Source organism: Tauraco erythrolophus, chromosome 5 (genome assembly GCF_009769465.1).
Source record: "Tauraco erythrolophus isolate bTauEry1 chromosome 5, bTauEry1.pri, whole genome shotgun sequence".
Classification (NCBI taxonomy): domain Eukaryota; kingdom Metazoa; phylum Chordata; class Aves; order Musophagiformes; family Musophagidae; genus Tauraco; species Tauraco erythrolophus.
The window spans coordinates 14,531,214-14,558,081 of NC_141469.1; the positions used below are offsets into that span (position 1 = coordinate 14,531,214).

The 26,868-nt window shown below is 36.9% G+C and overlaps 1 protein-coding gene across 9 annotated transcripts in view; it reads right to left on the reverse strand.

Moving 5' to 3' along the window:
• The window catches only part of INPP4B (inositol polyphosphate-4-phosphatase type II B), a 282,937-nt gene that overhangs the window by 95,739 nt on the left and 160,330 nt on the right, over positions 1 to 26,868 (reverse strand). For 4 of the 9 annotated variants that reach the window (XM_086612547.1, XM_086612549.1, XM_086612550.1 and 1 more), the window contains exons 1-4: positions 19,795 to 19,854; positions 18,367 to 18,439; positions 12,448 to 12,595; positions 1,535 to 1,665 (exon numbers count right to left, since the gene is read on the reverse strand). In XM_086612547.1, coding sequence (XP_086468673.1) covers positions 1,535 to 1,665; positions 12,448 to 12,595; positions 18,367 to 18,439; positions 19,795 to 19,854 — 412 coding nt within the window. Of the gene's footprint in view, positions 1 to 1,534; positions 1,666 to 12,447; positions 12,596 to 18,366; positions 18,440 to 19,379; positions 19,491 to 19,794; positions 19,907 to 26,868 lie in introns of those variants that run through there. The other 5 variants (XM_086612544.1, XM_086612543.1, XM_086612545.1 and 2 more) reach the window with 3 other exon arrangements.

Below are 26,868 nucleotides of genomic sequence, written 5' to 3' on the forward strand. Positions count from 1 at the left end.
GAAAATTTGTGTCTCACCTACTAAATGCTGCAGATTCATTTTAATAGAATGTGCCTAATTATTCTCTATTAGAAGAAATTATTGCTACGCATTTTAGTTGTATAGTAAACTAAAACCTGATTGCTTCATTTTTTCAGTACACACAAACAAAAGTTTTGTTTGGACTACGTAGAAAGCTAGAAATAATTAAGAAAAGACTGTAAATTCTTCATAAACACATACCAGATATTTCTAAAGATGTTATCACCATTTATACCTCTATTTTTACAAATATTCATAACTATGAAGTACCCATTTTCAAGAAATATTCTAGGTTGCGAGCTTATATGTAACACAATGCACAGTGTTTACCTCTCACACACACACAGCTGTGGGAGTAAGGCCACTCTAGGAACATCTAATGGTGAGAATATAGAGCGAAACAGCATATGCAAGCAATAATGGCAGCACAGCCACCCAAAACACGTATTGAAGATGGTGATTGTAAGGACTGGCATTAGACCTCTGACACCAGCAAGAAAGTAGCAACAACAACACGGCCTTTTCCTTCCAGAAAAACTCAATAACTGGTGGCAAAAAGAAAAACTCAACCAGCAGCAAGAGGCAGAAAGGCACGCTATAAACAGACAGAAATCTTTGTTTGCTCAAAATACAGTGTTAGTCAGGAAATAATTCCGGTAGTCTCACAAAACAGAAAAGAGTTATCCTAAGTTTCTCCAATGATTTGTGAACAATCAGAAGAAAAGACATTAAAAAAAAAAGAAATAATTTCTCCTGCAGTCTTTTTTTTTCTTCTTTTTATAGGCAAGAATTACTACAGGAGGAAAAGACCAGCTGTCTTTTCTGCACATTTGTCACTGACACTGTCTTATTCCACTGGCAAGCAGACACAATGACACATTACAGTCCCTGACCACAGGACTCCGGCAGATGTTAACTGGACAAGCACCCAGTGCACATCACAATATGAGACCACCGTCTCCACATAAAAAAAAAAAAAAATCAAGACAGCGCATACTGCTATGTCTGGACTGAGGACAGACTGCCCATCCCACAGTAATTCTGTGCTTTTCTGGCACAACGTGGGCAACGATAACTACTACACTAAGGATATGTAAAGTGTAGCGAGATGCTACTGTTATCCTGTAGACTGTTAATCGTTAACTTAAGTCAGGTTTCAAGAAAAACTGACACAACTACCTCCAAGGCTGGTTTCAATTGGCAGATAGTACGCAACACTACCAGAGCAGTATGTTCAAGGGAACGTGCAATTAAACCACACATACCCACTTCTCCAACTTTTTTGGCTGCTGCGTAACCGTGTGCCATGTTAACTGTGAAAAGCTGCTGGAAGGCAGCAAAAACATTCAGCTGAGGAAATAGGGCACCTGTGAGTATCTCAGAAACACAATGATTACCAATATACCATTTTATGTGTTTTATTTCTGCTGAATACACCAGTATTTAATAACAATCAACCTAGTTAAGAATTAATTGCTCCAGAAGAAGAGAGGCTACTTTCACAGAACCATACCTGTATGCTTCCCAAGCTCTGCCAGAGTGTCCTGATACATGCTCAGCATCTGATCACAGTGAGCAATAACACTTTTGCGCATGTTGTCCCAGTGAGGAGCAAGTTCTCCCAAGTCTTTGAGCTCCTGATTCCTGCATCAAAAAGTGAAAAGAGAAGGCACTAATTAATTCATTAATCCATTAACATTCATCCAAATTCATCCAATTAATCCAAAAGCAGTTTATTAAATAAAGAACATCAGAAGAACTTCCTAGTTGAAATAAAATCTGTTTTCATGATGCGTGTAAACTCTGCTGATTTCAGCTACACAGTAAAGAATTTCAAATCAGTGAATAATACAGTAATTTGTGTTCAAGATGTATCTGGTAAAAGCACAGTAGCCTGAAAACTGAAATATTTTTTTTCCTGGAGGTAAGGCAGCTTCCAGGCTCCAGAGAGCTGTGTTCACAGCAAGCAAAGAAATATTAAACACCATTGTAAAGAAAACAAAGTTTTCCAGGGCTTGCAGCATAGCTGTTTTAATACAGTCTACTCTTTGGATACTTTCATAAACACCATAAACACAGTTATAGCAGCATTTCTCCAAAAGTCAGTTTAACCAACACACCAGCCCTCACAACGTTTCTTTAGTATTCAAAACAAAACATGCAAACAAAAAAATCCAACCCCACCAGTCCCCTAAAACGTAATCTTCAGTCTTACAGCTGTGTTCATCAGGTCAAAATAGCAGTGTTATGGTAACCAAACATGTCACTGAAAATCTGAAAGGAAATCCTTTAACAAATTATCAGTTTTCCTGTACACTCTGAGAGCTGACCTCAGTGAAATAGAGATCACTAATTTCCTACACAAACAAGCACAGTTACAGTACACTGGGCTTTCTGTTTGTTTTCCCCACTTGCAAAGTAAGTTCATCCCACATCTATCCCAGAGTTCCTTTGAGGGACCTGCTTTTAAAGAAACTGAAAACAAAACCTTTCGAGACTTCAAACTAGGAACTATTCAGAAGAAAACTTGTGTGACATGACCAACTAGTTTTCCTCATTTTCCTCAAAGCATCAAGCAGACTGTTTCACCACAATATTTGGAAGTATCAAAGAATTGCAGAGGACAGCTCTCACACATACGAAAATTACTGAAGAAAACAGAAAAACAGGGGGAGACGGAGTAGAAAAAGACCAATGAGACTGCAACACAGGAACACAGAGTCATGCTTACTGCAACAGTTCTGACCACTAGCCAAAAAGTCCTAAAATTATTTTTAAACAGGAATGCCCCACACTGATACACAGATGTTTCCCTTATCATTATTAGCTTCGCATTAGCGTGAACAGTATTAGAATAAGCTATATAGGCATAATTCTGCTCCTGGTTAATACGACAACCAAAATCAAACAGATTGTACTGGAAGCAGAATGAAGGTATTTTGTTTATACGTCTCCTTGAAAGCATCAAATCAGAAACAAAGATTGCAATACATTAACTCGTCAGGAGTTTACTCATGATGTATGATTACTTTTTTCCCCGTTTCATTCAACCCGAAGAACAGAAGTAGATTAAACAGTTCACCTTTCCTCCGTTGATACAAACTGGCAATGCTGTAGCACAAGAATCATCAGCAGTAAGAGGATAAAACTGCCATTTTCAACCATCGTTTTCCTTGCCAGTTTTTAGCATCTTAAAAATGAGACATCCCATTAAATGAAAATCTCAGGGCTTCCTCCTCAGAAAAGCTCGTAAGATTTGGCAGGCTATACAATTTTATTTATTTGCAGTGAAGTTATTTTGTCCCTTAATGTTTATGGTGTCTTATTTAATAGTTTTAGGAACAATGTTTGGACTTGGCTGAGCTCTAAAACTTTACTGCTCCTTCTATACAGGAATATAGTATTCTGCAGAGACTGGAGAAATACCACACAGTGGGAGGTGGGCACATCAATATGTCACATTCTGAGCCCTCTACCCCATGGAAAATCCACTGCTGGGGCTCTGCTCTCCTGTCCCTATCTAAGCCCGCTCCTGGAGCTGTTGGCCCCATGCTCAAGCCAAGCAACAACAGGAGTAGAAACCCCTTATCTCAGACTAAAATATCTAACCGAATACCAAAACTGGTTTAACTGGCTGGCTATGAGTTAAACTCCATCGACACCAACAGCAATGGGTAGGGAAAACTGAAATCCCACCATATTAACATGTTTTCAAGGAACATCAAATCCTGCTCTTGTCAACCAGGTTTCTATTTGTTCCATCTAAGAAACATATACACATCACTGAAGTCAAAATACAGCCACTAGAGTATGTCATAAAAAGACACATCTTATCTTCAAAGTTTTAATAATGTAAATGCACTTTTATAGTCATCTAGAGCATGTATAACATGGAAACTTGAAATACTACCTTTTCTAAATTTATTTTTTTTTTTAAATACAGTAAAATCAAAACCATGAGATAAACAGGATTATATGCCACACATTATTCCTCAAAAAATAGCCTTTTTGCACATTTCATATCTTTTTTTGAAATGAAAATATATAAGACGTAGGATTTCAATATTTTTTGTGTCTTGTGATCTCTTACTATTTGTCATTTCTGTTGTTGATTCAGTACAACTCTGAGTTATGGCTGAAAACAGAATTATCTTGCCTATATCTAAGTTCCATCAACAATATTCCACAATACCAAGCTTTATTATCATTATCATGAAACATCTCTCCCAAAAGTAGACAAACAGATTGAAGAAACATAATATTTTTTAAATTCGGAAGTTTACAGTTCATACCAATACCCACAACAACAATCTTAAAAGAATCTTTAATTTGTTTTAATAATACTATAATACTTACACCAGAACTTATTTCATGGAATAACTTTAAAAACACACTTCAATCAGTAATCATATCAACAACTGTGCTATAAAAGAAAATTAATAAGTATAATATATATTGGTTCTACAGAGAGCAAATCGGTTACTGATTCATCTTTTCAATGCAGCAACGGAATTTTGAATAGGTTGTAAAAAGAGCAGTAAGCTCAGAGCAAACTCAATATTGTTAAATCAGAACTATTTATAATCTTCTTGCCCTCCAAATCCCCTCTTGAAGTCTTTTCCAGGTAATTGCATTCATCACCATGACAGATCCTGTGCTCAACATTAACTTCAACCTTTCTTACAGAACCAAATCCAAGCTTTGTCTACATCTTGCTGTTCAGATCCTCAAATTGACTCCTGGATAGTCTTTTCTGGACAACAGGAACTCCCACCCAGGAGCGTGTATCAACTTTCATTGCCTCCTGCCTTCATTACTTCAATAACTTCTTTGGTGGCCTTGACATAATCTTGCCCCATTTGTATCTAACCAGAACGTGGACAGAAAATGATCTGTCCCATTCTTCCTCCTCTACTTCAAACATTAGCTAATTAGCTTATTTTTAAGCCTTTCTCAGGTACTTTCTCTTTTTCACATCCATTCTTTCCTTTAGTAGACTAATGATGCCAGCTTTCCATCAGCACTTCCAATTACGGTTGGAAGCAGTTCCTCATTAAAAAAATAAAATCTACCTGTTACCTTTTCTTCAAAACTCTTTGCTGCCATTATGGCAGAAAAAGTCCATATTGGATCCTGATCTGCTGAAAGCACTATTACCACATTGATCATTAGTATAAGGATTAATGATCATTCGTGTTAATATAACAAAATTTCAAAGAGATGAAAAATTAATAAGATATGAGACTCCTCAGGATCCCACAGCACTATTAGAAATGTCACCAACCTTCATTTCCGGCTCCTACTTAAAAACCAACAACTTCTTTTTCTCTGAATGACTTGTCAATCTACACTCTGTCATTTAGGGGACTTGAACTTTACCCAGCCTTCCCCTGCCAACGGAAAGCAGAGACATGGCACAAGCTGCTACACTGATATGTGGGATGATTTAGGAGGATCTGCGCCTGGACTGAAGTATCTGTGCTTTTCTTAATGAACAGCTATTTCAGGGCAACCAGAGATCAGTAAACACCACATGACTGGATACGTTTCTGACATTACTAGCAGTTAAATTCTGTTGCCATTAGACCTGTAGTAAAACTACATGCAATTTCTTTGTTTCAAGCAAATGTTTGATGAAGTCCATGATCAAATGACGGTTGAGCACCCATGGCTCAGATTAATATTCTGTCTTTTGATTTATCAACTCATGCTTTTATATTTTTTAATTTTTAAGAACACCTTAGATGCATTATTATAGTCTGGCATAAAGAATTTCCTCTATTATGCGTGTTGATAATTTCTACTTAAACATTTTCTGCTTTGTGCCATAGACTCTAATGACCACAGTAACAGGAAAAAAAAGTCTTTTTCATCACTTTGGATATGAGAATATAGAAACAGCTTAGAAGTCTAAAGAAAACATATTCAACGCCAAAAATGCAAACTACTGAATTCTGTAAGGAGTACTTTCAAGGGGTGGTATGCATCATGTTCAAAAATTATTTGAAGAAAGTTCTAATACTAAAATCATGTTCCCAATGAACTTGTTCTTGTAAAACTACCACTAGCTTCAACAGTTCAGACACCACTGTGGAAAGCACAGTGAAAACCTGTGGTCAGTGACAATAAAATCAAAATAGAGTGAAAAAATAGCAGCAAGATACTAACACGAGCAAGAAGAGTCATAAAGGGGCATCTTATGATTCACTATTCTGGATCTGATTATTTAGTCTCAGACAAGGGAATAGCAGGAGTAGCCATTTGCATCATTAAGGACATAGCACAAACCTTCACTAATTGAAAAATGCAGTTGAAAAGATCAGTGTAATTATATGAAGAAGAGACAATGAAGAGAACATGATAAAGGCACATAAACCAAAAATGCTGTACGAAGACAAAGCAGCAATTTTTTGATTCATTCAGTTTCAAAAATCCAGTGATACAATTCCCAGGGAAGCAAACACAAGAAATTCAAAACTGAAAAAAGGAAGTAATTTTTGTCTCCACCAAGCAAAATTAGCTTATGAAATCCACTGTCACAAAACATCAGAACCAAAGTGCCTAGCAGGATTCAAAACAAGATGAGACATTTCTGCAGATTATATTTGCAAAAGTTTTATAATATTACAAAAGTGACAAAGTTCTGAATATTTATCAAACAGGAGCTTTGGAGTAAACATACATCATAAGCACTGGGGCATGACTCTATCACTCATAAGTAAAGGAAGCTCAGAAGCTTCCTTCTAAGGAAAGGAGCACAGGAATTATTTTTCCCAACAAATCTTACTTTAAAGTGCGTACGTTTATGGAAAACCATTTCTTTTTTTTGTAGAATAGAAGCAGATAAAATTACTCTCATTTTTCTTTACCACAAGTTATGGTCCTGTGATATACAGGCATTAAACCAACAAAACAATGTAACATTCTCTCCAGAAATAAAAGAATCATAGCCTTTTTACTATACCGTTTCTAAAACAGACAAATAATTGCTAAGGAGGATTTAATCCCTTCTGGGGAGGCTGCCACGAAAGTGAACAAAAGGATACTTTTCTTTCCTAATCATTTTCATTTAACCTCTTAAAAACAGCTGCAGTTTTTCTTTTCTTACAGAATTTCCATCAACTATTTCAGGTTCTGTTAAGCCTGACCTGACAGGTAACTGAAAATTAAAGTGCAGGTTGTGCCTGCCTTTTGCATGCCTTAAACATTTGTTTAAAAAAAAAGAACAAAACCAAACAACAAACCACCTCAAAAAAACAAGCCACCAAACACAAAAATATTTTCAAAGCTCTTTCTTCTATGTATATGTGGAGAAGAGATTGGGATTTGCAAAGGCTTGAGAATATTTTATAGTGTTTCCGAGAGCTAGAATTTTTAAGTTCCTTTTGCATTTCTATCCACGACCATCCCCTTTTCATTGTCCAAAAAGTGTAGACAATATATAAGTTAAATTAAGCCCATTTCTTCCTTCCTGCCTTGAAACTCTTCCCCTTTCTTAGATTTTTTTATTACCTGGGTTTATCTCTGAAAGACTCAAGATCTTCAAACAGCATGAGCATTTGATGTTAATTCTATGCTTTGCATTTAATAGCAGAGGATAATTCTCCTGCGTCACACGGTTGCAAAGAGTCTCAAATTCAGTAATACTCAGAATGGCATCTGTGGAATTCACACTTTAATCCTAAATTATATTTTAATAGCTAGCAATGCTATATAGAATTGGTTTAGGTGGTTTTTTCGGTCGGTTGTTTTTTAAATTTTACTGTTTCATTAGGAAACACTATAATCAGCTGAAGACAATGTTACTTCAGCTCTATGATATAAGCAAAACCATTTTACTCTCACAGTTTATATTTATAACTTTTTTTAAAATAATATTTTATATTTATAGCTTCATTTATTTCTTTCAGCTTGGAATCACATACGTGGCAAGATTAATCGCATGATCAATTGCATGATTACTGAAGCATTTAAACAGTTTTGCTTGTTTCTGTTTTCTTTTTTCCCCAATTTATTAATCAGAGGGCCTCATTCAAAATAAACAGTGAGGATCTTTAGGATACAAGCAACATAATAAAACTGTACAAAGCTTTTTAAATCACCTTAATGCCTTGACGCCTCTAACTGATATTCTCTGCACCTTCACTGACATGAACTGACAAAATTACACCCAACTTAGTGCTATTAAAACCACAGATAAGCACTCGTAAGTGCAAAGCGTCTAGTCAAGAATGTAAAAATTCAAATGCCTTTTGTGATGACAGAATTTGAGTGTGTTAAAATAATTATAATCTTGAGAAAGAGATTCTTTTTTGCTTTGGTTTTGTATTGTACTTCACTATAAAATATGAGAGGCTCTACCACGACCCACAAGTTATATCATTTGCTCAACATGGACTGGGGCATGCTGTGCACAAACATAACATCTGGAAATTTTAGCAGTGAGTTTCTGAGAAGGATTGCTGACTGGTAGAGAATTATTTTGTGGAGTCTTAAAGCCTGGGTGGATTTTTGCAGAAAATAAGAACAAAAACCCCTCTCTGACAAGACAGTCAGAATGTAAGTTAACATTTCATAGCTTTCAGCACTGCTGAACAATAGGCAATGTTATGTAGAGGTAGCTACCACAAAACACATCAGGTAACGTCACTCCATTCCAATGTACTACAACTTTCAACAGTTAATAACAAATTAAAGCCCAGCAAATTTTACTTCTTTAAGCCTGATATGAAAATTCCTCTTACTACTTTCACAGAAGCCATCTTTTCAAAAATTCATTACGATCAGCAAAATCAAGAGGACAGAGAACTATGTAGTGTTCATACATTACAATATATTTTATACTTCAATTTATAAATTAATGGGTTTTAAACTGAGCACGTTGGAGGAGGGCAATTGTCTAAACATCACTCACAAAAATCAAGTTACATTTACATTCATACACTTGTATTCCTCTATGCAATAACTGATGGAGAATAAGAAGAGGCAAGTTTTACATCCTTTTTGATGCACAATGGGGTAAATACTGTTTATGAATGTATTTGGGCTACATTTTACTGACATGTTTGGGAATTTTTTAAGTGTTAAAAAATTACTTCTCTGAATATTTGTGCTAGGCAGTTACCTGAAGTAAGGTTTTAAAAGTGGATAGCATATTAACAGTGCCTGTCTAAATGCAGTTGGTTCAAACAGCTTCAAAAGTCATGGTAAATTTACCCAAAATAACTTTTTAAATGCTATTACCTCTTATCAATACAATGTTTTTGCAGTTCAATTGCTCAAAAATAAGTCATGGAAAAAAATAACATGCAAAGGTCCGGAAAAATCAATGCCTACTTCCAACACACAGCATTTCTGTCTGGGTCTCCATTTCTCTCTAGAAGTTGTGTATTAAAAGGCAGCAGAAAACCCTACATCTTTCAGACAGTCTGAACTTTGTCCTCATTCTGTAATGTGACAAGAAAGAAAACAGAAAAACAGACAAAGAGAATAGATTTGCATAAGAAAAAACTACTGAAGTTGGGACAGGACAGTCATTCCTGATGCAGGAGGAAATCTTGAGTGTGCTTTGTACTCTGGAGAGAAGGTTCAAGGAAAGTTCAATAATTTATCCTCGCAATTTGTTTATGGGTTGTGAGCACGAATGCCACGGGCCAAATTTGGCAGTAAGTAGGTGGAATTTCCTTTCAGCCAAAGCTGAGTTTGGTCCCAAGGGATTCACAAGAGCTTTGGTGGCAAATCTGAAAGACACGTGCACTGCAACTTCCACTACAGTCTTCTAATTCTCTTGCTGTGCAGCACAGGTTCCATCTACAACTGCAAGCTTAGATGATACAGGTCGATCAACTTTCTGAGCAATTATTGTAACCTAGTAAGGCTATTTTACAATCCCTGGGTTTGAAGAACTACTTGGCTAATCTTGTATGATAGCTGTAAAACATCTGGACAAGATTTGCGTAAAGAAATATTCAAAACAGGTGAAAGGACTTGCTGGAAAACCTTGAGGAAGAAGCAAATAATTTCTTAATAAAAACCAGCAAAGCAGACTGCATGATCGTTATTAGAACACTAAAAGTGACCGTATAGCTCCTATTAAAACTTCTTCCAAGGAGGTTTGAAGGATAAAATCTGTAATGCATGCATTTCTTTAAAAACATTATTTGATGCTGAAAAACAAAGTTTAACATCCTTACAGGTTACATATTTCAGAGTATCAAGTCAGTAAATGAAAAAGTTTGGTTAACAGTGAACACTGTAGTTTTATCAATAGATAAACCATCTTAAAAGCTATGAGAAAAGGGAATTTAAATTACAATTTAAGATAGAATACTGAATGGGATTAACACTTCACTTGGATGGTTTTTATAGGTAATTGCTTCAGACCAGAGGATATTGAAGCTGCAATAGGAATAAAATTAAACAGGATGAGAAGAATTCTGAGGATGAGAAGAAGTGGCCTCTGAGACAAAAATATTTATTCTTTTATACTAACTGGGGAAAAAAGATGCAGAGAAGAATACATCAAAACAGAATAGCCTCAAGATGGTACAGTGTAAGTTTTGTGCGAGTTCAAGAACTAACATAACAATACCCTCCTAACACATCGTTTTACTACTTTACAAACTTAAGGAGTCCGCAAGAGCACCCATCTTTGCAATTATTTCAAAAAGCAAAGCCCACACAAAGCTGAAGCTCCATCTTACATGCTTATACGATGATAGGTGACACAGATGCCCATTATTTGCTAGCATTCTACCACAATTTGTTGCTCCTCTTGGTTGGTCTTACCTCCTCCCTCAGACTGATACAATCACATTGCCCCTCTCTCTCTCACACCCAAACTTTCTACCAGGCGTGAACAGCTAACCACATTGGCAGCCAGGAAAACCAGAACCACTTGCCTCAATCTTTGAGCAACTTTTATTTATGTTTCTTCCTGAAAGCTTTTCTTTATTTTGGTGAGTATTGAATAATCATTAAAAAAACAAACCATGGTGATTCTTTACTATGACTTTATCCAAGGAGGTGAATGCTATAACATGAAACAAGAGCAAGAGCTATTACTTGCATTATGTCTTTGGAGAGAACAATGCAGTAGCAGTAAAAGTGGTTAAAGTAATCCCCTAACATTTAAAAGGCATTTACCCATGGGGCAAATGAAAATCTGGGAAGCAGATGAACTGTGCAAGTCAGCATAATCTATTTTTATTGCTTCCTAAAAAACCACCTTACACATTAGTATTCTCAAACAAGATCAGGCCATAAATGCCTAAACACAGTAGTAAATGAATAAAGTATTATAACAATTCATATGATTTTTATAACCCATCATCACCATGCATAAGTATGTATCAGTCCATTGACTTCATTAAAAGCAAGATTGTGGTCTCCCACATGCTGTTCTGTTGACATAAAAAAATTATACAGAAGCACCAGACAGGGTGAATAAAAAAAGAGAAGAAGCTCCTCTTGGAGGGCAACCAACCACAGGCAACCCCCTCTGACGGAGGGAGTTGCCTGAAAGTGCGCAGGATGGCTTTGGGATGCAGCACCAGCTCACAGGGTTAGCCTTATACATGAGACCAGACGCCCACTGATGTGTGAGTTTCCTTTCATAGGGAAAGAGCCAGTATCATCTTCTACACCTTCCATTATTATTGGAAAAAGAAGGCATGCTTTCAAGGAAGCCCTGGACTGCTTAAATTATTGCTTTTTTCTGCAGTTGTATCAGCAAAGCTTACAAGTATTCAAGGACAGGCTGCCATTTTAGTCACTGCAGTGGGAATCTGGACATGCCAAGGAGTTTGGGATACTCATGCTCCCTATTCTTTTTTTTTTTTTTTTTTTCCCAGGCCACATACATTGTAACAATCCTCACATGTCTCCCCCTGGTTACAAGCCCAAACATGAACAAAGGTGTCAAACTTACATTACTTTGGTACCCTTTTCTTATGCCAACTAATTTACATTAGAGGAATGTGATTTATATTCTCATTGCTCCTTTATTAACTGCACACACGTAGTTTTCCATTACTTGCATAATGTTCAGCTGTGATACTAGCACTGCCCAGACACAAAGCCAAACACACTACAATATAGCTCACACACTCATCATGTATTGTTTCTTTATAAAACGTTAACTTCTCAGAATATTTATATGGTTAATCAACCGTTGATGCTTACACATTTCAAGTCTTGACTGCACTCTACCACAGTTTATTTCTCAGAACTTAAAGTCACAGAATTCCTAAAAATTCTGAGCAATCAATTCTGTTGTTCAGTTACAGCTGTAAATTCTTAGCCAAAAAGACTGCTATATTTTGCCGATTTCATACTACAAATTAGTATTTTTAGCTGATCACTTACATTATTCCAACTCAGAAAAATAAAACTTAATATTTGCTATTGCTACTTCTTCTTCCTTACCTTCTCATATCCTCCTTTATGTGCAGATTGATCAGTTCTTTAGGAACATGGAAAGAGAGGGTGGTCTCAGCCATCTGTTCCCGGATGCGCATCCACTTGTTGTCAGAAGTAGGGAATCTATACAACTTACAGATTGGGTTTTTTAACACTGCAGAGAGGAAAAATTATATCACTGCTTTAGAGTGGTTATATGACTCTCTGAAAATTTATGACAACAATTTCATCCAAAAAATAATACGTTATTTCCCCCCTTGCTTCCAGAAAGAATTTTAATGGTCCTAAAATTAAATTAAAAACATTGCATTTTTATTTAATTTATTATAGCAGCTTGTGAGGGACAATTACAAGTAGAGTAGATAAATCACTTTTTTCTCACGCAGTAGGTAACCTGTGAATTTGGTATTTCAGTGTAGTGAAACTGTAAATTATGCTCTCTATTCTTACACTTAAGATACAGTTAGGAAAAATGGAATGCACAAATAAACAGTGAACTCACATTCAGTCAATGTCATCACTTACCATCTGCTAGAATCACTCACATCGCTAATAAACTGCACAGGACAAGTGAAGCATGCCTCAGTTTAGCTGTATCTGATGAATTTTCTCCATGACATGCACATACAGAAGTCATTACCAGAAATAGATGGTGTGCATCTACATTGAAGGAAATTTGACCATTGACGTAGTCAAGAGGATGGCGTTTTAGAGTCAACTTGCTCATTGACATGGTCAAGAAATTGTCACTACATAGACATAAATATAACAATCCTGTAAATATGTTACACACTGGTTTTGGATCGCTGTTGTAACTTGGCATAGAAAAATCATGTTACTTGATGTGTTGGAAGGTTATGTTTAAAACCCACTATGTCTTTTATCTTAAAGCTTTCACATGCTGGCTATGTTTTCATTCAGATCTTACAATGATGCTATATAATAAAGGTGGGAAATTTGTACTCTCATCTTTCCTCCTTTTTCTTTTTTATTCCCCCACTCTTAACTAATTTTCCAGAAAGAGTAAATGGGGAAAAAGCTGAGAAAGAAAAGTTTTGTTCGACTACAGTGATAAGCTTACTTGGAGACAAATGATTGTCATTTAACACACACATCCACTGCTTCCTAACTCAGAATGACTTTGGACAGCCATCCAAATCCTCCAACAGCACCTTTCTATCAGCCTTCTGGAAAAAGCTGCCTGAGAGCAGGCTCCCATTGATCTGCCACCGAATGGTCTATAACTCAAAGGAATGCATTTCCCATGTGCGCTGCAAGGAAGCTGTTACTGTCAAAATGACATCTACTAATAGAAATTTCAGCTTCACAACTCACTGCCACCATTATTGCCTATGTAGGCTGATTTACAGCGAATGAAAAACACAGACCAAGTTATCAAAGGTACACAAACTGTCTTGTCTATCTAATCAAATGCTTTTTAGCAGAAGTCCTTTAGGAAAGGTCTAAAACAAGTCCAGAGATTCAAAGATAATCTGAAATAAAATGGCTATTGGCAACTCAAAGAAAAAAATGTTGTAAATCATCATGTTTAAGTAATTGCAGATGTCTTGTTTTCTATTCCCATCACTCTACTGAGATCTCTTTAATCATTAGTTTTTGATGAGAATCTGGAAGTCTTTTTAGAGTCGTTTTGCCTTTATTAGTGATTTTACTTACAAAAACTAAATTGTGACTTTCTGTTATGAAATAAGCCTAATAGATGCTTGATAGCTATGGTATATGAAGAACAGCAATTTTCCTTTACTACTAACACCTAAAATACCTCAATGTTCAAGCACCTTTACACACATTTTACAGCTTGAGGATCCACACCACATGGACTTCACTATTGTCCACTGCTTCCTTCCTAAGAAGTTATCACAAAGAATGTTTTTCCAAGAACAGCCCTTAAATCTGCACTCAGAATCTATTACTTTCATGCTTGTCTGTGAGAACCTAATGTATATACGTACTTCCACAACGTCTTTCCTTCCATCTCTCCACTATCACCACCACCATCACGGGAAAAAAACAAAACCAAAGAACCACCCAACAGGACTGCAGCATGATAGCAAGGGAGACTAGGAATCACTTCAAAAATGTGGATCCGAAGTTGTGACTTTTATAATTGTTAAAATTATTAAACTACTCTTCAGGTACTACCTCTGAGTCTGAACTTTCAGATAGAGATAATCTCAATTGTGTTGCAAGTTTTAAAAAATGGCCAAAACATCTCTAGATGGGTTTATGAAGAAAATTTAATTTATAAACTCAGAAAAAAAGGCTAGGAATTCTGTTTTCACACGGAATCCAAATAATTCCCATTTGCAGTATTGCTAAAGCTTGAAATTGTCAATGGAAGCTGCACAATACTTGCTGGTTTTCTTATAAAGAGAACTACTGGTCATGTGATTCCATAAAATCTCAGATGTATTTTCCTTTCCAATTACAACAATAACTGTGTTCTAATTACAGTAAGTTGTCCAAAAAAGAAATCCAGAATGTATGTAAAACCCCCCAGACAGTAAGAATGGCAAGAATAGATTTGGCTTGTATAAAAAGTAGTTATTAAAATGAGTGAAAGTTTCATAAAGTTAATCCTTCCTGTATTTAGACAGTGATCATGAAAGGCACTGAAAAAAAAGATAATCCAGATGAACGGCAGTTGTTAAAAATGGCAACAACTATTTTAAAAGTCTCTCTCTGTAGAGCGAAGCCTAAAAGCCAATGCCATCTATTTAACCATTCATAATTTTGGACCTTTTCAGTTTTAAATTTAAAGACTTCTGTGCTTTTTTTTTTTTCCATGCAACATCCTTCACACTGCTTCCCCTGCAAGTAAAATAAAAAAATTCATAAAAGATTGAATACTCTGTTTTCATTTTTGTTCCCTATGGAACATAGATCAAAGCATACTGCTGCCGTATACTAATTTACTAACAGTGTTTCTATTTATATCTTCCTTTGTAGCACAGGTGTATTATACATATCATCTCAGGAAGAATAATTTCAACTTTCTTAATTTTTCCTTAATTTCAGTTACTTTTATTCTCTTCTTTATTGTAAAGCGCAATATGTTTACATGCAAACAATTGGCAAACTCTCCAGTGTCATAAATAAACAACTGAATTTTTAAGACATATAAATTCAAATCTCCTGCGGTATAAATGGAATAGTGATAAGCCTCTGAAATATGATACTCATTCCCACTCACTCAATAAGTGCCTTACAACGCACTTGAGGGCTGCGAGTTCCTTATATTAAGATTTAAATTTCAGAAAAACGCCAATGTGCATCTATGCCTGCAGGCTTGAAGATTCACAGAGGGGTATTTTTTCAGTTTCATAGTTTTAAAGGCCTGATAAACAACATAAAACAGAAAGAACCAGAAATCTTTACAACCGTATGCACATGTACTAAATACGTATGTACATGGAATATATACTATACTGTAGATAGCTCTGTATGTACACAGCAGGGAAAGTAGTGCAGGCAACGTCGATGCTATCGACTAGCCTGTACCAATATTGTTCCTTCCCCTTCAGTCTTTGTATTTGATCACCTCTAATTTTGCCACACTGAAATTTGTCTGGCTTAAACTAATTATTTTTTGAAATTTTCCATTAAGACGGTCCGGCTGCACAGAACAAGGCCAGAAATCTGCCATAGAAAGTTCTGTGCCTTATAGACTTGAATTCTGACAGTAAATCTTTTAGAGAGATGTGCATTTTACTATGTCTGTAGCAATCCACCCAGATCTGACAACAATATAAGGCTTGGGAAAGAAATCTCAGTATGTAAAAACTCAGAAGTAGGAGTTAACACCTCATAGACGCACCAAGGACCTACCTTTATTGAAAATCCTTGCATCCTTCCCAGCTTCTAACACCAACAAAACTGTGCATGTCATTGGTACAGAGTGGATGAACACGTTTTTGGGCAGAGCTAGCGTGTCGTAAAACATGCTTAAGGGCAGCACTGGTACCCATATGAAAAAGCCAGTCTGCAGGCAACACAGAGAGCTTTGATCCATATGAAACCCAGTCATGAAGGCATGCCAGGGAAGCAGTTTGACCGGTTGGGTAAACGGGCTGAGAATATAAAAGGAGAGCTAAAATTTTCTAAGATCAGAAATTGGGAATTCAATACGAAGAATGGGACTGACAAAACCTGGAACTAGTGCCAGGTGTCAGCAGGGAAGCAGAGGCAATGCTGGGGTGAGAAGAGGAAGTCACAAGTACAGGAAACAGACTGGAGACTAAGTATCTATTAGAGCAAACTTCCTGTGACTGAAAACTCTTTCCAATATCCTCTGTGCTGTCATTTCTTGCGTGTGCATCTGCAGGTCTGCTCTTTCCCCTCAACTCTTAAAAAACAAAAAAAAAAAGTCAAGAAAATCTCCCTCCATGGTATGTTTGACTTTATAAACCCTAGCAATGTCGGGTAGGGGTTTTGGGTTTATTTTGTGTGTTTGTATATGAGAACCATAACTGCCGAAACATTTAGCTCTGCCTAGGTACAGTGCAGAATCATGTGCAAATACTCTTTGCAAAGCGATCTAGACATCATGCAACTAACATCTACCTTGGAAGTTCCAACAGTTCCAACAAAATACATGCCCCAAACTGCAGCACTTCTCCATCCAAAAAAACTCAATAAAAAAACCCCGAACACACCCAACGGAGGCAGCAAATTGAAAAAAATCAGTTGTGAATCAGTAACGTTTTCTCTGAGCAGAAATGTCATTTAAGACCCACTTATCTGGATGACATACAGAATCAGAATCAAATAACAGCTGCACTGAGCTAGACTAAATCGTTCAACTGGCTCTGTAGCTTGTCTCCAAGAAGAGCCATAAATAGATACCTAGAGATGCAAGATACTCTCCCTGCCTCCAGCTATTTTCAGTTCAGGAACTTCCAGAGCCAGATGTAGTTCCTGTGCATTTAGTAATTCTCAATGAATATCTTTTCTACAAACATATCTAGTCTTACATTGAACTGATGAAAAGAAATGGCAGTTCTGAAGAAGAAATTTTTCCCCGCTTCTGATCTAGTGTCAACAAATCACAGAAAAAAATTACAGCATTCATACATACATGAAAAAATCTATTTTTTTGAGGTTTCTAGTGCTTCCTTCAGACCGCAAAGATAGTCTAATAAGTCTGTCCTATCAGTGAAGTCATATGAAAAAGTTTCAGCAAAGGTTTTAAAAGGTTTTAATACTTCAGTAGCATTTCTCTTCAACTGCATGCAGCAAATACATAGAATTCTTGACAGCACTGTGGTTTCAGATGACCCATATAACTTATTTGTGACATTGTTACAGCAGAGTAATGGAGATTCATAAACTCGGGCTAATAAAACTTTTATGGTGCAGCATATCAGCATGTAATATTTCTCAGTATAATGAAAGAGAAATAGGTCTAGTTCAACACTGTACACTCAAGCCCGGAGCTGAGAACACTTTGCCAACAGCTTCCTTCATTTTCGGACATATAGCTTCCAGATCAAACCGAAATCGCCACTTCATCAGGTATGAGAAAGATCAATTCTCCAGGGTATTCAGTTACTAATAATGCATCATTATTTTAACAAAATGTCATGCAATGACATGACAAAAGCTTATGAGGTTAATTCCACGCCCACTGAAGTCACTGACAGTCTTGAAAATCATTGAATGGTAAAGACGTCGGAGATTTTAGCAGTGTTTCAGAAAGCATAATAGACATATTTCTGAAAGTTTTCCTCACGTTTCTCAGTAAAGTGACACTGTCAAATATGTATAAAACATTAAAATATTAAGCTTAAAAATGTGTGCATCATTTGAAGAGCCTTGTAAGAGCTCTGCCCCAAATCTTTGTGATTTCTTCAGGATCTGATGTGGCGTTGCCACAGTCATGTTTTACAGATGTTAGAATCTTACCTGCATTTAAGGAAGGCAAGTTGTCTCTACCACTTACGCCTTCGGTGGCTGTACATTCACGAACCAATGCACACTACAAAAGAAAAGCAACCACAAATCTAACACATCCAGGTGTTACAAGGAAATTCATAGCAGATGGAAAAATGACTTCTGACTCCCTCAAGCTCGACACAGCTCATTAATTACATCTCAAACAACTGTGAGAAGTCTCATTCCACATTTTGAAATGGAAGAAAAGCAAAATGAAAGAGAAGGCTGAAAAAACAGTTCATGTTACATATCTTGTGGAAGTTTTACAGTACATAACCAGAAAGATTTCACAGTGTTTGTTGGCTCCTTTGAAACTGATCCCACTGGTCCATTGTTTTAAGAGGGCGTTGAAGTCTTTTAAGAAGAATGGTGAAAAAAGAAGTTATCTGTTATCTGTTTTTTCATGAAAAACAGAATACACCATAATGTATAGCGCTACCCCATAGTATTAGGGCTGCAAAAAATTCAGTGAGAATAGGGCTGCAGAGGTAGAGATACCAGGAGGAGAAAACTCTGTACAGGTATGTCAGCTGCCATCAAAGACCCAGTTGAAGAGACCTTTTTATTAACTGCAAATCATTCAAATCCCGATTTTCTCGTTCTGAGAGATCATTCCTGAATTTCTCCCAAGCCCAAACCTCTTAACATATATTCAGCCCATCTATTCCACCCTCCCTTCTTTGGCTCTCCATTCTTCTCAGATCCACTTCCTCCATGTAATTTCCAGCTCCAGTCTCCATTGCTTTGCCTGCAACAATCTGCCTACTTCAGAGCATTTTTGCTCTTTCCAAGTCCTTCTGTCCTTCCTGTTGTCCCACACCATGAGTATCGCAACACAGAATCCCTACTTACACCCTCTGGTCAACACTGCCCTGTGCTAGCACTCTGAGGATCCATTGCTGCGCCATCTCTCCCGCTGATTTTTCCCCACCGTGTGCTCCCATGAAACGCAGCAGAACCTGTCCCTTTGCAAGGGGATTCACCTCTTCTTTGGCTTGCCTGTCTGTCATTCTTTCCAGGTTTTCAGTATTGTGGGCACAGGTTGCACATAAAAATCCACGTGAACAGGACTTCAAGGGCAGAAAACAGAGGAACTGTCCAAGGAGAAAAGAAGTCAGATTTATGGTGTCTCTATGGACAGTTTTTTGATCAGGAGTGATTAAAAATGGTCAGTTGAGGTCAAAATCAGTTGGTTTATTTCCTAAAGAAGAGGAGTGACTAGGATTGAGTATTACCCCGTTCATTTTCACGAAAAATTATTTTTAGTTTAAGGAGATTAAGTGTACATAGTAATTTATTCCAGAATTTTTTTATTAAGTCCTTAACCCAATTTGGAATTGAAGCATTCAGTACAGCTGATCATTCTAATTAACCTTGTGCAACAAACTGAGTTTCTACCTTTTGATCTTGGACATCTGTTGCAATGTGGTCCGTTTCCCCATCCTCTAGCTCTCCCATCTTCAAAAGATTGACTTCAATGGTACCAACCGTCTTTCCACCATCAGAAGTCCTGGAAAAAAACCCATTACATTGGGTTATCTGCAGCATCACATTCCCTCAGTAAAAACACTGTTGGCAAACATTTAGTCCTCTCTCCATTCCACATAGCTGCAGTCATCTGTATCGAACATGTTATTTACAGTCATAAAGCCAATGTTAACAATAAGGCATATTGTATTTTCTCCAAATTCTTTGTAGCAATGAAAGTTTTCATCATGAAACCGAGAATGGATAAGTGCTGCAAGTGGTGGAAGAATCCGCAAACGTTGCCAAGTTTTCCTTCCAGACATTATTCTGTCTGTGGACTGTCAGAGAAAGGGCTGCAACACTTTTCACCAATACTCCACTTAGGACTTACAATTTCACTGCACAGTACACTGCTTTGTTTCTTAACATAGTCTGCAACGAAAGGACATGCTCAGTACATTAATAAACCTCCTGATAAACCAAAATAATTAAACTAATCTGAATACCACTTATCCTTTCGTAGATCCTTCGCAGAGCAATTATTCAGAATCAGTCTTATTTCTTTATCTATATGGGGGAAGAGAATATAGTTCCAGGTGAATTCCTTCCTTATCATCTCCACAAATATTTTACTTCCAGTTACGCAAAAGTAAATAGCAATTCAAATTTACACCTCCAAACAATAAGTACTGTTCACTACTTTTTGGAAGAAACAAGGTTTTAAACTCCAAAAAGATACTGAACAATTTTTCTGCTTTCACTGGTAGCAAAACACCAAGATTAATGCACAGTCTATCTCCTCTGGCTTATTCTGAACAGCTGGATTTTTTGAAAGGAAAGAAAGAAGGGTAACAGCTCATTTAATAATAATAATGAGCAAAGTATAACAACAGCCATCGAGCAAAAAATTGGCAAAAGGAAATGCCGAGAATAAGTTTAGCAGAATCGCAAAAGCACAGAGAGGAAGAAGAATGAAAACAAATGGGTCTGGGGTGATACTGCATGTAATCTCAGAAGTGAAGATGAAAAATGATGAGGCAGAACAAAGGAATACATAGAAGAGGGACTAAAGGACTGGTAATAAAAAAGAAAAAAATACTTTCAGAAACAGTAATATTGGAAAAAAAGTGTTTCCATTGAAAACTGTCACATTCCTAGTGCAATCCTCACTGCAGGAAAACATTAAAACCTCTTCCAACACAGACATCCTTTCAGAACTTGAGAAAACAGTCCTCACGTTATATTAGTAAAGAAAGCAAAAATCCTCCAAACACTTTTCTCCTCATTTCACCAACCAGGAGAAAGACCACAGCCTGAGCACTGTGCTTGTTCATGCCCCAGGTGGGAGGACCCTGTCTCTGTGTTGAGCTCTCATAATTTCACGTAATCTCTATTTCTGCATGCAGCGTAAGGCCTTAATTAAGTCAGAGTATACCAGCTCTTTACACTGACTGAAGTGAAGCACATACATTAATCTTTTCAGGCATGGATACTTATTTATCATGCTAAATCAAAACTTTCATTTTTTACAGCAGAGCCTCAAAATACAGCTACCCCCAAGCTTCAAATTTAAATAATTACTTTGGTTGCAAACTATTATGCTTTAATATGCGACTCAGTAGAATACACTCATCTTGCAACTATACAAATTAAATATGTTCTTATATAAAACCTCGCAAAAGATACATAATTCTTCACATTTTACATGTCTCACTACTTCGTTTGCTCCAAGCCAAATTCATTACCGACAATAAAGTAAAGGAACAATTAAAAATGAACCAATTCCAGATAGGCTTGCAATCTAAGAAGCCTACATTAACAAAGTATACTAAAGAAAAGTAATGAGGAAGAAGGGTTCAATGTCCGAAGGGTGCTTATGAGCCAAAATAAAAAATAATTTTGAAATGCATGAGAACAACTTAAGTGTCTTCACAATGAAGAACATTCCCCTGAGTTACTACAGCTCAGTGGTTGGACTCAATTTGTTTTCTCCTTCCTGTGTCAAACCAGCACACAAACTAGGCTACCTCAACAAATGGACTACAGCATTTCCAAGGAGAAAGGGAATACAACAGATGTTAGCAAATCACATATACCTTTAAAAATCAGAGTGAACATGGGGCTATAAGACTGAAGATTTTTCAATAGCTTAACATGTCCCAGTGAAAGCATCAAGTGGATGACCTTATTACCAGGTTGACTTGAAACACTTTACAACAACGCTTTGCCGTTATCCTGGTCTGAAAAGAAAACGTTGCATTCATTTGACTTCCAGAAGTAAAACTCTAGCCATTCTTTTTTTACGGAACACATTTTTCTAAGGCCAAAACAGATTTAATTTAAAATTACATCAGTGTAAATCAAGAGCATAAATGAATGTTGAAGAAAACGGAGCTCATTTTGCAAATGAACTGATACAAGCCAATGAGGCATGTTACTCCAGTAAAACAAAATAAAAATGGAAATGCCAGTTGCGCTTTCTCAGTCCTTCTTTGCCTTTCTATAGAACATTAAATATTCCCCCTCATTGCTGTTATTAGAGTCTTGGCCTCAGTACTGCAGTAGGCACCGCATTGCCTGCCTGCACGAGTAGCAATACGTATTTGGAAGCTTTCCCCGTACATGTTTTAAAAACATAATTCATCTAATTTCACTTTATATCCTTTTTTTCCCAATGATTTTCTTCTCAAGATCATTCCTGTTCCCATCTAATACATATGCAATATTACAATCTGAAACATGCAGTATCTGCAAGAGAAGATAAAGCAACAGAATTAAACTAACCAGTGGGACCGTTGCATTGGAGTTGTACTCCTTGCTCCATTTCTCTTATCTTTCCATATGGAAATATGAAAACAGAAATTAAAAAACAACAAAAAAATCCCAACATTTGTTTTCAATTCTACAGGCACACAAATCAACAATGAGCTCTATAAACGTCCAGGGAGAAACCATCATTAGCTGTGTCAGACACTGTGAATTTTAAATACCACTGGCGCATGAGAGTCTTCAAACAACAGACACGTCACGCATTTCAAACTTTCAAGTAACACTGTGAGATTAAAATTTCACTGTAAAGAAAATTACAAGTGAGTAACACATCACAGAAGTGATGCAGTGAGAAAAAGAAAAAAGCCTAACAATCACAAATAAGATAAAAATCTATATTTTACTTTGCACTAACAGAAACAGCATGGTGCACACCCACATATGTGTATAGACTCCAAGACATTTGCCTGGACAGAGAGAAAAAGACACACGGTTCAACAGAATACCAGGAGAATAATTAATTTGTTTTAGGACCCTTCATAATGCATCAGGGTAGAATCAGCTTATTTGCTGTAGTTCAATAAAGCTGAAAAGCACACTCTGCCCTCACATGGTGCAGTGAGGACTGTCCCTGCCTCAAACTGCTTCCAGTCGTGAGACGAGATACCATAGACCCACAGGACAATGGACTGCACCTTGACCAACCTGCACGGGGAATACAGCAGTATGAATTTAAAAAAAGCATCAATATGAAGAAGCCCATACATAGTATGGCTTATGGAATTGGAAAATTGTTGATTTTTTTCTTTTTAGAAACCTGGGACAAGGAGCACCAGTTGCCTGATATCTGTCCACAGAGCATCCGCATTTGGAATATGACCAATGAAAAGGAGACAAAGTGTTGGAAGAGTGATTTCTAAACCAGATTTAGAATCCAGAGTCATGGGATGCAGGCTTCAGCAGCAAAGCTGGCAATGTTTCAGTCTATCCCTAACTGTTCAGCCCAACATGACTGCATGCTGCAGTGCTCGCTCTACCTACCACAGCCATAACCCTGTGACAGTCTGCGCTCACCTAAGCCAGAGTCACCAAGGACTCATTTTCTGATCAATCTTGTGGAGGTGATTCTGAGTGAAACAACATGTTTTGAACTTGAAAAAAAAAAATACTTCTATCAGTGTTAAAAGCAACATTGTTGTTCTACTCCCTGAGCCAAACGCAGAGACTTTTGAAGCTGTCATGAAATCTGCTCAGGTTTAAAACCACAATTACTTACTAATGCTTCTAATATTAAAGTTTTTTATACACATAGATTTCCTAACCATCCCCAGTCCTTAAGGATCCCCAAGGTCATTATCTGTTCCCTCAAATGTGAGAGAAGGAGCTAGCCAGCACCATCATGAGCAGCAGGATTATGTGCCCTCCTTAATACTTCTGGTGTTAAAAGGTTGACCCAGGCATTCAGAGAGGAAGAAAAGGTGGAAAAGCAAGGGAGCTAGATGGATTGAGAATAGCAGCCATTGGCCTCCAATGCTTTTCTTATCAAGTCTCACTGCTGCATGTTGAATATGCAAATTTAGGCCTGCTAATTTGTTCCCATGGCCATACCTTTCTTCCAAAAAAAAAGTGGCTCAAGAACACAAGGAAAAAGAGAAGCAGACTGTATATTTGCATATCTTTTAATAATAAATAATAAAGTGACTGCCTGCCTGAAAAGCAAACTGCATGACTTTCAGTCTTAGCAGACAGTCCCTTTCTCCACTGCATAATCCACAACAAATGCGATTAGTACAGACCAACATGCAGACTTCCCTAAAATAATTTTCTCCACTGACAATGTATTTTGCAATATGCAAGCACAAAACTATTGTGTTTCCATAGAAATGTTTGTTCTGTGAATTCACAGTTCAGCCTATTGCAATTAATATAATTTTTAAACAAGTTCACTAGTAAACAACATTCTATTGTATTCTAAGGTAAATAAACTTGTGCTGTTCAATTCCTTCTTGGCTTTCATGATTTCAATGTACTGTTGATTGAGCTTCATGCCAAAACAAGTTTTCAACTCAATTGTATGGGGGATGTGCCTGGCTTATAAAGCCAAGCTGCTGTTTACCTGCTTCTTGGGGTGGATGACATGACATGAAGCAGCCAAGAAACAATTTAAATATACAGCATATTATACTAATCATTTGCTAAGTTATATGTACATAAATGACTGCAAAAGCTAATGTGCTGCTTTCAAATTCTCTCTAGTTAGTTCAGCATTGTGAATATAACTACTACTGAAGTGCAGTTACGTGTCTTCTGGCCCACTGAACTACAAGGTGCTTGGGGGACAGTATTAGGATGGAGGGAAGTTGGAGGGGCCTTACTTTAATGGAGTCTTGGAGTTATCTTCAACTTTCCAAAAATAACTATGGTTTATCTCCTTTATTTAAATGAAATAGGTTCGGTCCTGCCCAAGATTAATGAAAAAAAGACAGCTGAAAAAAGTAGATTAATAGACAAATAGATGTTGTCCAAGAGGTCAAGCACTGCCACATGTTTAAAGAAAGGCTGTACAGTACATGACTGACAGACATCTGCAAGCACATTCTCTCAGATAATCCGTGTAATTGACGCACTCCATCCTGGTTCCCGGTTCTGTATGGGTAGCTCCATCGCTATAAAGTTTCTGCTTACAGGGCTCAAAGGATCCGATCAGTATTGATACTACCCTAGTTTCATACTGAAGTAGCCTACTTACACTCTTGTGCTCTCTACTAGGAGGAGCATCTCAGACAGATGGACCTTATTTTTACAGAGCGCACAAAAGATCTTTTTCCTTTGCTGCTTCTTACACCTTACTGGACATCATACCAAAAATGACTCAAGCTGAAGAGGATCTTCCAGGAAATAGAGCAAACTACCACCACAGGGGAAGCAGCTAATGGAAGCACTAATTGCTAGCCCTTTACAAAAGGCCACAGACCTCAACCAAGCAAAAATACAAAAACATGTTATGGTTTTCTTAAAAGAAAGGCATGGTAAAAAGATCCTCTATATTGAACTTGAAATGTAAAATCAACTAAAAAAAATAATATCAGAATTAATTACTAAAATAGCAATCAGTATACTTAACTCATTTACAAAAGAAAGAGCATGTATGTTTGCCTTTTTTTTTTTAGATTGGATACACTGCAACATATAATAAATATTAAAATACTGCTATTGACTAGGGATTTTGTTTTATTCAAAAGTGTATTTCATCCTGTTTATCATCACAACCCTACAAGAAAGCTGGAAGCAAGTGGCATTGTATTACCATTGCAAAATGAAACATCCAAATCCATAAGTGGCCTTTCTGTTTTATAAATTTCATATTTGAAACTGCAATCCCAAGTCTCTAGTAACTAAATTCCTCTGCCAACATTGGTTCTGCACAATGTCAACACTGAAGCAATTCTACAAATTGACCTGTTCAGGTTTTGATGATAAGATATAGGTGCACACGTCTACAAAAAACACTCAGCCATCAGTTTAGGGCACTTTTACAGAGAAGAAAGGACAATCAAAATAAAAACTGCTTTTGCAGAGGTTTGTAACTTGTGTCCCTAATCACTATTAAGGCACAATGGTGGGGAGAGGGAAAAAGCAGAGCATGATTTGTCAACAGTAAGGAATTCTAGATGTATGCCAGCGCCCCACAAATACTGAGAAAAATACAAGAATATTCCTTTAAAAACATTTTTATCATAGAAATTGTACCTAAGACAATGGCAAGCCATAATAACTGGGAAAAACAAAACAAAAAAAACCCAAACCAAAACAGCAACAAAAAACAGTTAAAAAGTAACCAGATTCGATAATTACACCAATATTTACAGGGCCCAGCACAGAGCTATTTCCGAATCCTTAAACCTGTACTTCAGATCTAACAAAAGAGTAACTGTAAATCACAGGCACTCCCTGGTAAACTCCCCCTCCAAGGTATATCAACAAGAAATAAATAGAATTGCATGTTCTGACAAGGCCTTTGGTATATCCTCTATCCTCCTGCAGGGTACTTGTATAGTAGGGCAATTAGAGGAAAGCAAGTTTAGATTATTAGACTGCTCTGGTTAAACAGCCATTGAAGAAATGTGGGTAATTTCTACTGACTTTCTGTTGCTGAAAAACTGTAATCATGAAAGAACCCACATTTAAATGGTAGGATGTTTTTCTTTAAAAAAAAGATTCAACCAACCAAAATCT